The 11,520-nt window shown below is 41.9% G+C and overlaps 1 protein-coding gene across 2 annotated transcripts; it reads left to right on the forward strand.

Moving 5' to 3' along the window:
• The first annotated feature begins 358 nt into the window (after nt 1–358).
• On the forward strand, nt 359–11,055 carry LOC109901444 (lysosomal-associated transmembrane protein 4B-like). Of its 2 annotated transcripts, XM_031787026.1 has the most exons (8): nt 359–697; nt 1,480–1,591; nt 2,595–2,668; nt 3,043–3,165; nt 3,360–3,458; nt 6,224–6,319; nt 8,564–8,626; nt 9,763–11,055. In XM_031787026.1, the coding sequence occupies exons 1-8, from the start codon at nt 605–607 to the stop codon at nt 9,844–9,846; spliced, it is 744 nt and encodes a 247-aa protein (XP_031642886.1). In that variant the 5' UTR covers nt 359–604; the 3' UTR covers nt 9,847–11,055. The 2 variants fall into 2 exon arrangements, with proteins under 2 accessions (XP_031642886.1, XP_020353028.1); XM_020497439.2 differs by lacking the exon at nt 8,564–8,626 and having other exon boundaries at nt 9,763–11,054.
• Nucleotides 11,056–11,520: the final 465 nt, after the last annotated feature.

The raw sequence follows: 11,520 nt of genomic DNA on the forward strand, positions 1-11,520 counted from the left end.
GTTCTACCAACAGTTTTGATGTATTGTCTTGTTGGACCATGTTTATTCTGCACCCTGAACCTTTCTCCACTTGTATTTCTTCCTCTGGGAATGTGAATTGCTTCCATTTCTCCTGATTGGGGACAGTAATGTCTGAATTATTTAATTTGTTTTTGATACTTGTCCTTTACCTCTGTCTTTATTGTCAGAATGTTCCAAATGCAATAGATTCAAATATGCCCTTTCTGTTAATTTCTACCATAAAGATCATAAAGAAAGGCATGTGACGTGTGAATATTCTCATTCAACATATCCCAATAAACATAGCAGGCAGCTACAGTATAACTATTTAAATTTCCCGGCTTTGGTGAGGGATGATGGGAACATTATTCTCGAAACAACTAGTTACATCACCGGCTCTTGATCCTATCCAGCTCAGGTCACATGCTCCAATGTTTGCTACTTGCCTGAGTTGATCACTAGAGCCGGCGTGAGGGTGTTATCGCTAATTGCAGACGACACCGCGCTTGCCGGAGAAGAAATTCACTTCGATCTATTTGGATTGTTTATCATTAACAGTTAGATATAGATATCTGTGAAGTGCCTCATCCTTGGATTGTAAAATATGATTTCCCCGTGGGACCGATGGCATTCCACCAGATGCTGCCTGTGCTGTCATGTCCGCACGGGCACGGTTATCCTGGGGGTTTGGTATATGGTGAGCTTTCACAGTCGCTATTATTCACAACACTATTTAGATTGGCTCAACAACCAACAAAAACAGGGTTATTATTTGTAGGATGTTGTTCCATGTTCAATGTTATTTTTTATCCAGCAGAAAGTAATCTCATTGTGCTTGGCTGCAAGTGCTAACATTTAATGGATTGTTTTAATTATGGACGAACAAGTTATTCCGCTAAGGAGTCCAAGAAGGGGTTAACGTAACCAAACACCAGTGGGTAAAAAACGTTAATGAATTGTTCAGTACACTCAGCCCTTCAGGACAGGTTACAGGTCTTGTGTCAGGTAGACGCCTTTAGGCTATGGCAATTAATTTTCCATTGTGCACTTATGTAGAATTAATTCACAGGTTAATGCACCATTACTATCCTTGTGGAGTCGTTCCATCATGTTGACATTAAATTGAATGTCAGCCTACACTGCTGAGTTAGCGGTGGTTCACTCAAATTATAAAATTACTGTTTCCTTACCTGGAACACAGACAAATAGTTCCTAAGTAATGAATCCTATAATGAAGTAATTTGGGTGAGCAAGTTATCCCTTTATACTAAAGGCTGAGCTATTATGTATCTGTATCCTCCTGTCAGTCAGACTGGTCCTGATGTCTTTATGTGTTTAGCTGATCAATGCCATCAAATGCTTGTGGAGCCTTTCCTTCATGTTGAAGTTGAACCTTTCCCTAACGTTGATCTATTAATGTGTATCCTATTCCTATCTTGTTTGTCAGTCTAAATGTCCTTATGTCTTAATGTCCTTTAGCTGATCAATGCGGTGGTGTTACTCATCCTCGTCACGGCCCTGGGTGATCCTGACCAGTACCATCTGACCAGCGCTGAGCTGGCTAACGACTTAGATGACATGGATGACGCCAGTAAGTAGCCTATAGCTTTATGTCTGGGATAGATGTGTGGATGTGACGTTGCATAGGCTTGCCCACACCTCCTTAGTAGCCTGACGGGCCAGTGTGTTTGTGCTCTAGCCAACTCCTCTGTCTGTTGTGTATGTGATGACAACGATGGAAACTACTATGGCGTTACGTATCAATGCCAAAACTACTGGTTTTATAAATCACTTGATATCATTGAAAGCAGCCAATAGTCAGTATTTCTCTCACTTCACAATAAAGCCGATCAAATCTCTCAGTCCGTGGGCACGCATGTCTAATGTACAGTTGTGTTGGGTATTTTCACAAACTTGCTAAATCAGCTAGGTCTTGCCCAGGTTGGAAGTGAACTGTAGCAGCATATGCTGGCCAAATTGACATGTCTGCCATTGGTTGTCTGTACAGTAGTGTCTGATTGAAACTGACTGAGTTGACCCAGTTCCGGTCAGATTAAGCGGTCCTGTGATCTCTTTTGCCATTGGTCCAACTGGCCCTGCATTAGGCAGGCCGTAGAAATATAATTACTAGAACGGCCATCCCTGTTCAAATCAATGTGCCATGATAGGTGGAACTGCAAATTTCTATGAGGCAGGCAGTGATTCAGTTCAGGCTAGTTACAGAACTAAAGCAGACTGGCTTTTGTTCTGTTCTGTTGGAGCAGACTACTGTGTTCTCTGGGCTGTGCACAGATGGACAGGATTACTGTGACGCTGACAGTCGGTGACATAGTATTTTTGTTTTCTGTGAAATCCACTCAATGTCATGGTATCAAGGTCAGGTCACATCTACTCAGAGCAAGTTGGGTCATTTTCACATAATCAGTGTCAAACTAGGAATGAGCTGAGTTTATTATAAGATTATAAATTACTGTGAGATTAATTCAATCACCACCCAAGGGCAAAACACCAAGTGATTTTTCTCATCATTTGCTACAGTTATTAATTTATTTGAATGCAGACCTTGTATACAGTATGATTCCCTTCTATTCCAGACATGTGTATTGCTTCAGCGATCTCGTTGCTGATGATACTAATTTCTGGGATGGCGACGTACGGTGCGTATAAGGTAAGCGAACGTCACATCAATAGCTTTCTGCTGTTGCTTGTACTGGTATACTATGTCTGCTCTCGTAAGAATGAATACAGATGAAGACACTAGGAGGATCATCCAAATATAGTTTAAACGTTATTGTCCAAATGTAGTTTAAAACCAAACTTTCAAATCAAGATTTACAGACATGGTCTTGAATGGCTGGGTCCCACTGGAGTAAGTTTACCAAACCTCCCACCAGAAACACATTGATTTACGTTTAATGCATCGTTCAGAACGTTTTGTTTGAATCATAGTGTTTCAGATAGATATATTAGTCTTTCCTGCCGCTGCAGCTCTTCAGATGCTATTCCCTCGTGGCTAACATAAAACTGTTTTTCCTGTTTCAGCAACATGCTGCTTGGATCATCCCATTCTTCTGCTACCAAGTCTTTGACTGTGCACTGAACACCCTGGTGGCTGTTAGTATTGTGGTCTACCCCAACACCATACAAGATTACCTCCAACAGCTGGTAAGACGGACTCCAAAGTCAAACTCTTATTCTAATAAAGTCCCTGAAATGACACTCTATTGCCTGTATAATGCACTAGATAGTGCACCATATAAGGAATTGGGTGCCATTTTGGATGTAGCCACCACACTCTTTACCCCCAATCTCACTGCAGCTGATTTTGTCCGTCTGACTATCTGGTGTCACCCTCACAGCCTGAGAACTTCCCCTACAAAGAGGACATCATGGCCATGAGCAACGTGTGCTTGGTCTTCATTGTGCTCCTCTTCATCGGCTGCATTCTCACCTTCAAGGTAACTGCTACTGAACTGACACACGAAAATTTCCCTACCACAGATTCCTAACACATTGTATAAGTTTTGTTACTTACTGTATGAGTGACAAAACAGTGCTTATGCTGTGTGAGAGGAAAGTGGTGTTCATCTGGGGAAGTTATTCAGGTTATTTTTATGGCAGAATCCTTTGACGGACGGACAGAGGATTCTGCAGAGGTTCAAACGTCTGGCAGGAGCCGTTTCACAAGGCTGTTTTCATAACACCATAATGGGAGCCATTGAGGCAGTGCCCTCGTCAGTGTTGCTCTTGGCCCATCCAAGTTAGAAAGCTTTCACATTAGCTCTGACAAACTGTCAGATGATGCCAACTACCAATGTCCTACCACACTATACAACTCTGTTTTATGGCATTGTAAAAGCCCCTCTAAATGGCCTGCTAGCTCTATTAGGCTGCTGCTACAGAGCTCCTGTGTCGTACAGACCATCCAGATGGAGGGAAACAGATTGAGAGAAAAAGGATTAAAAAAATGTTTTATAGACTTCAGTAAGGCTCTGTGTCACCATGTAAAACTGTGGAGATACCTTACTGAGAGCATCTTGATGCAAACATGCTATAATAATGAGGATGACCACACGTTTCTATTACTTCTGGTCCAATCCAAAAGTAAGGGTTGATACGTAGCTCAGCTGTCAGTGAGTGATAATTGCTCTGTATAGATGTTGCTACCTCTACCAGCATATCATCCACAGAGGATTGACCATTGTATGTGAGTTTAGCATGTTGAGGAATGTCTTTTGGAATTTCTTACAGAATGTCTATAGACAGTATATACCATATGGAGGTCTACAGTTTTTACTGCACATTGTTGAAGAGACCGTAAAATTTACAATTCAGGTGTCAACTAATTTAAGTGGTGTGTGCAGTGGGATATATTTAGAGCATTCGGAAAGTATTCCGACCCATTTTATTCTAAAATGTATTGAATAAAACATTTTCCTCAGCAATCTACACACAATACCCCATAATTGCAAAGCGAAAACAGGTTTTTAGAAATGTTTACACATTTATTAAAAATAAAAAACAGATACCTTATTTACATAAGTATTCAGACCCTTTGCTATGAGACTCTAAATTGAGCTGAGGTGCATCCTGTTTCTATTGACCACCCTTGAGATGTTTCTACTATTTGATTGGAGTCCACCTGTGGTCAGTTCAATTGAATGGACATGATTTGGAAAGGCACACACCTGTCTATAAAAGGTCCTACAGTTGACAGTGCATGTCAGAGCAAAAACCAAGCCATGAGGTTGAAGTAATTGTCCGTAGAGCTCCGAGACAGGATTGTGTCGAGGCACAGGTCTGGGAAGGGTTCCAAACATTTCTGTAGTATTGAAGGTTCCCAAGAACACAGTGGCCTCCACCATTCTCAATTGGAAGAAGTTTGGAACCACCAAGACTCTTCCTAGAGCTGGCCGCCCGGCCAAACTGAGCAATTGGGGGAGAAGGGCCTTGGTCAGGGAGGTGACCAAGAACCCAATGGTCACTTTGACAGTGCTCCAGAGTTTCTCTGTTTAGATGGGAGAACCTTCCAGAAGGAGAACCATCTCTGCAGCACTCCACCAATCAGGCCTTTATGGTAGAGTGGCTAGACGGAAACCACTCCTCAGTAAAAGGCACATGACAGCCCACTTGGAGTTTGCCAAAAGACACCTAATGAACTCTAACCATGAGAAACAAGAGTCTGATCAAACCAAGATTGAATTCTATGGCCTGAATGCCAAGTGTCACGTCTGGAGGAAACCTGGCATGGTGGTGGCAGCATCATGCTGTGGAGATGTTTTTCAGTGGTGGGGACTGGGAGACTAGTCAGGATTGAGGAAAAGATGAATGGAGCCAAGTACAGAGGTCCTTGATGAAAACCTGCTCCAGAGCGCTCAGGGGCAAAGGTTCACCTTCCAACAGGACAATGACCCTAAGCACACAGTCAAGACAACGCGGGAATGGCTTTGGGAAAGTCTCTGAATGTCATTGAGTGGCCCAGCCAGAACCCGGACTTGAACCCGACCTGAAAATAGCTGAGCAGCGACGCTGCCTATCCAACTTCAGAGAGCTTGAGAGAATCTGCAGAGAAGAATGGGAGAAACTCCGCAAATGTAGGTGTGCCAAGCTTGTAGCGCCATACCCAAGAAGACTCTAGGCTTTAATCACTGCCAAAGGTGCTTCAACAAAGTACTCAGTAATGGGTCTGAAAACATTTGTTATATATAGAAATGTGCAAATTCTAAAAACCTGTTTTGGCTCTGTCATTATGGGGTATTGTGTGTAGATTGATTGGGAGGGGGCAATTTAATCCATTTTAGAGTAAGGCTGTAACATAACAAATTGTGGAACAAGTCAAGGGGTTTGAATACTTTCCGAATGCACTGTGTATACATACAGCTGAGCTCAGTCCTAGACTGTTTTATAGTTGCCTACTGCTTTACCAGATGTTGTTTGGCTGGACAGGACAGAACCACAGAAAGCTACCTGAGCTTGTTTTTGTACCACTCTCCTGAATGAGCTGTACTATACTATACCTTTCTGCAATGGACTGGACATTGAGTCTTGTAATTTTGTGAATGAATGACACCTCTCTGCATTGGGCTGGAGATGCTTTCTGAATTAATTATACAGTACCCCTTTGGATTAAGATGAATATTTAGCCTTTGACAGATACTGTACCTTAACTTCATCAGCAGCTGACATTTCTTTTATGTCTTTGATAATGGTTTTCCCTTTGCAGGCGTACCTTATAGCATGTGTGTGGAACTGCTACCGGTATGTGCGTGCAAGAAGCACCACAGAAGTCCTGATATACGTCACTACTAATGACACCACGGTAAGTCACAGGACACAAGCATCTATTTCAATTGCTGTACAGTACATCAATGACAATTCCTACATTATGACATGGTGGGTTTGTTTTTTTATTTTCTACCAGTCTGCTGTAGTTACTACAGGGTAATACAATGTAGTATATTTCCTCTGTTCAGTTAGTTGGGTTTGAAAGAAACTGATATATACTCAAGACAAACCACCTCTGTGAATGCTAACCATCTTTTTGACTGTTGTATTTTTCCGCAAGTATCGACATTGCATTTACTCCTACAATAATATGTTGTAATTTCCAACTCAAACAGCAGCTGAAAAAATATACTGTTTCTGTTATTCACTCTAACCCTTTGCTTGCAGAGTTGAAAACAATCTAGATGTTTACCAGTGCTATATTATCATAATATATCTCTTTGTATTCATATGATACATCTCATCTACTCTATAATTACCCTCCCTTCCTCATAAACTCCCTCTGCTTTGTGCTTTTCATTCTGGAGAAATCTTTAGATAAATGTTTTTTTTATGATAGATTTATCTCGGTGTGATGGTATTGTGTGTTTACAAAGAAAACATAGAAACCTCACATCCAATGGAAAAATGATTCACTTATTCCAGGTCACGGATCAGGTTCATATTATGCGTAGGTTAGGTTCCCCTCAAGACGGTGAGGGAGAGCACATTTCAACAGTTAAGCCATCATGTCAGTATAGGAAGGAAGTATAAAGTTGTAGGAAGTTGGGCTGTAGTAAGGGGCTTTGCGTGAATGAGGCTCCAGTCCACACTGGCAAACTCATTAATATGGCTACAGTACATTGGCCACCTACTCATTGAAAAGATCTCGGTCTGTCTCTCTCTTTCTCCTACTGGTATCATATAGCCCAAGCGTGGCCACCTGGCTGCTTGTCCTCTGCTTCCGCTGCAGATATTACAACACGTTATCCACTGTTGAACCAGGGGAGGGGAGAAATACAGCCTGAAAACATGGCAAGGATCTAGTTTAGCGATCAGACCGTTGCAGCACTGCTCATCCAGCTAGCCTGGGGGAAGAGGATTACTGTGTGATGTCACAATGCAGGTGTAGGAGAGGAGAGGGAGGAGTTGTGAACAGTGTTTGTACCTCAACGATGAGAGTCAGAACAATACCATTATCAGGACTTTTTGTTCTACCAGTAGAATGTGTCACTATATAATGTTGTAATTGACAAGAGTTTGATATCTAAAAGGGATGGAGTAGGCTTATGTAAATTAGATTTTTATTTGTCCCCAGAATATAAACCTTAAATTCCAAGCCACTACGAATGGTTCATGATGCTCATGGTTTGTTTTGAACATGGAGAGCACGGGCTGGCTAATAGATGGCCCGCAAGTTTTTAATGTTTCAGTTTAAAATGGACATGTGATACAATCTTTCTTGGGGCTTAGTTGTGGTCAATTTACAGCGTACAAACTATTTTTATGTACCGGCCCCCAGACCATACCCTCCGGCCAAAAATCGAAATCTAGTTTTTGTACCATGTTGTGTTGCTACTGTGTTGTGTTGCTACCATGCTGTGTTGTCATGTTGCTGCCATGTTGTGTTGTTGTCTTAGGTTTCTATTTATGTAGTAGTGTCTCTTGTCATGATGTGTGTTTTGTCCTACATGATTATTATTTTTATCCCAGCCCCCGTCCCCGCAGGAGGCCTTTTGCCTCTTGGTAGGCCGTCATTGTAAATAAGTATTTGTTCTTAATTGACTTGCCTATTTAAAGAAAAAAGAATTGCCTACACCTGATGTAGAGGAATGACGTGATGTTTTGGTCTAGAGAAGCTGAGGCCTTTCAGGTCCTCTGTGTAAAACACCTTAGCTATGAAGGGACTGGACGAGACTGCTCTTTTTAACCATTCAAATCATTAGTGAAATGTGCTAGAAAAACAACATACTGCCTGCCATGCTTTCCGTAGGTCTAGGCTTTTCAATTAAGGCTTCCAGTGGGCAAGTGGTCAGACAATATTCTGGTAGACCACCAGTCTACGGGAGTGTTCTGATTCCCTACTTCTCTCCTGAAGTGTGCACTCCCTTACTCCCCTCCTGAACTTAAATGCTGTTGATTGAGGGATTTAGAGGAAGTTTCCTACACCAGTCCATTCCTTTTAAATCTATCGTGGGGATTGACCGACTGCACACTTCATGTATAAAGGTAGACTGCAGCCATCTGTGTATTATTGACAGGTTATCATAATCAGGGATACTGCATTGCCTTCCGACAGGTGGCGTCACTCCTACACGACGCTAAGCCCTCGAACAGAGCAGATGGAGTCGCGCTATCTGACGTAAGACAATATTGGGGATAGCCTACTGTAGATGTGATGTCTTACACATTTCTGAAAGTCGGTATGTCTGGACTGAGCGGAGTCACCGAGGGGGCGGTTTTCCAGACACACATTGCTTTTTAGTCCAGGACTAGACTTAATCTGTGTCCGGAAAACCACCCCGTGAAGTATAGCTTCAGGACATCAAGCACAATGTGTAGTGTTAAATCACTGGTCTGAGATCAGAAAGGTCCACCATGACATGGACTCCAGTCTGGACTGTAATGCCATTATGCCCCTAACCAGTGCCTTACTGTTGTGTGTGAGGATGACAATGGCATTCTCTAACCATATTTTACAGTATCCTCTGACGGTGTTGTCCATCGAAAATGCATTGAATCATAGATGTTGCTTACAGTATGTCTCTGTGTCAGTAGGAAAACCAGGATGGGTTACATGCATCTGAGACACACACACACGGCCAGCCATTTCCCATGATAGTATTTGGTTGGTTCCCCAGAGAGAGAGTGTAGTAGTCTGAAGAGAGGACATCTGAGACGGAGTTCTACTTTACCTCGTCAAAGACATAGAGAAACTGGCTGACTGAACCTGACTCATGTCAGTCAGATAGGATGTGAATGTGGTCTGCAGTGGACTTGACTTGCTGTCTGAGAACCACAGTCACAGCCTGGAATCCAAACTGAATATCACTCTGTTTCACTTCACTGATTTCAGTCTGGACCCGCTCCAATAGATTTGGACCACATTCATTCATGACCCTCTCTATAGATTTGGCCTCTCAATAAACTTGTACCATATTCATTCACGGTCTCCCGTTCTCTCTCTTCGTCTTCTCTCATTTCTCTCTGTTCTCCCATCTAGACTATTATATAATCATTGCAGATCTGTTTTGAAATCCTCTGTCATCCTCTCTATATATGACCATCGTGTCACTTCTGGGAGCTCACACTATTTTCACTTTATCCTCAAGAGTATATTTGACCAATGTTTGACCCACTACCAATATTACTGCTTGTAGTCTTTGCCAGTGACTAAATATATTGTAACCATGTCAAACAGTTTTGAACACTTTGTTCTGTTGTCAGTCACATGTTAGAGGAGTCTGGTCTTGATCACCCTTTATTCTGTATTCCCAGGTACTGTTACCCCCATATGATGACACCATGGCTATTCCATCCAAGAACGCTCCTCCCCCCTATGGGGCACCCTATATAGCATGAAGAACCTGGGCCGCTGTTCTGCTGACCAACTGGACCCCTTGTTACTACAGCAACCTGACATTCCAACCAGACCTGGGTCAACAAATAATATTTGTTTTCTTTCCAATACACTATGCATTTTATAGTTGGCATTTGATAACTGTCACACTGGGTGTGTGGTGTTAGCAGTATTTTAATAAAGTTTACAAATATATATACTTTGACCCAGGCCCCAATACCACTGATTCTTTCCAAAACATTTAACCTACACACATTTACTTACTTACCTGTTACTGTGATACTGTTTAACATTATACTGTTTATTTGGAGTTATTTATTTTGAGCAGGAACGAGTTAAAATATGAGCGCGCTAGTAGTGTGTGTAATAGCAGATATATATTTTCTTGCTTGTACTAAACTGTACTCCTACATGTTCTCTACTGTCAGTCCTAGTCCAAAGGCCACCCACCAGAAACGTGTTTCCATGGTCTATGAAGCAAGTACTTGTGAGAGGCCTACACAAATCAAATCAGGCACTGAGACCCCCCCCCCCAAAAAAGATATATTGCCCATGATTTAGGCTGGTCCCAGATCTGTATGTGCGTTGTCATGTATGGCATGACGATTACAGTCAGAGAAGTTGGCTAAAGCACACACAGGTCTGAAAACAGGCAAGTGGGGATTGTATCCTCGACTCAAAATATTTATTTGTTCTGCCCATGATCACTGTTCGTTGTTGGATTTCCTTTACAAACAACTTCCTTTCTGATAGGGTGCACTGAGAGATGTATGAAGTGTTGCTATGCGCGGAAGGATTCCAAAGATTCAAAGCACCTGCCTGTAATCTAACAGATGATCGAAGAGCAGAAGTCATATCACCAAGTTACTCGTACGTTATTGTTTAGTGTGTGTAGAAAACTGTCATTATCCTGAATTATTACAACAGGACAGTGTTGAGTTGACCTTTATTTTAAAGGTGGAGTTTTAGGACTTGTACATTTGATCTTATATCTGTGTTGATTCCAATAAAGTAAAAAGTGGTGGTCCTGTTTTTTGAATTAAGCCAATGTAAGCAGACTGGTCTGCTCTGCCGGATGCAGTTATTGGCAAGCTGTTCCCCAGACGGGGGATGTCCTCTGAGGACTCCGTCACATTTAACCGTCTGCTGCTGCAGCATAAAAAGACACTGAAGTTATATTTATTTGTCCATTAAAAACACATTTAATTGACGGACAGATCTTGTGTTTTTATTTTGGGTTCTTAAGTGTCGTGCTGTGTGTTGAATTTACTGTGCATTTCATTTTAATATGTTGTACACTTTATCAGTTCTAGGGCAGGGGCTACGGTTCTGTTTTTTAAAAATGGTTTGAGACAAATCCACCATAGTATTATTGTGTTACATTACATCACTGCTTGTTAGGCCTATGAGATGACAACCACAGGGAAAAGTCTAGGACTAAAAGGCCTAGTTCTTTCTTCGACTGGCACTAATTCTGTGATCCTTTCCTTACCTCATAAACCTGAATAACGGAAATTCTCTAGGAAACTTGGAAACTATTTGGCCATTGACTTTAAGAGCTGTTAGGGCCATAATGTTGTCATTGTAAGACAGGTAGTCTATTTTCAGGATGATTGACGTTAAGAGCACTGAAAGCGCTGCTTCAGACCCCTTTTCCATAAACTGCTTCCTTACTG

This window comes from Oncorhynchus kisutch, linkage group LG13 (genome assembly GCF_002021735.2).
Source record: "Oncorhynchus kisutch isolate 150728-3 linkage group LG13, Okis_V2, whole genome shotgun sequence".
Classification (NCBI taxonomy): Eukaryota; Metazoa; Chordata; class Actinopteri; order Salmoniformes; family Salmonidae; genus Oncorhynchus; species Oncorhynchus kisutch.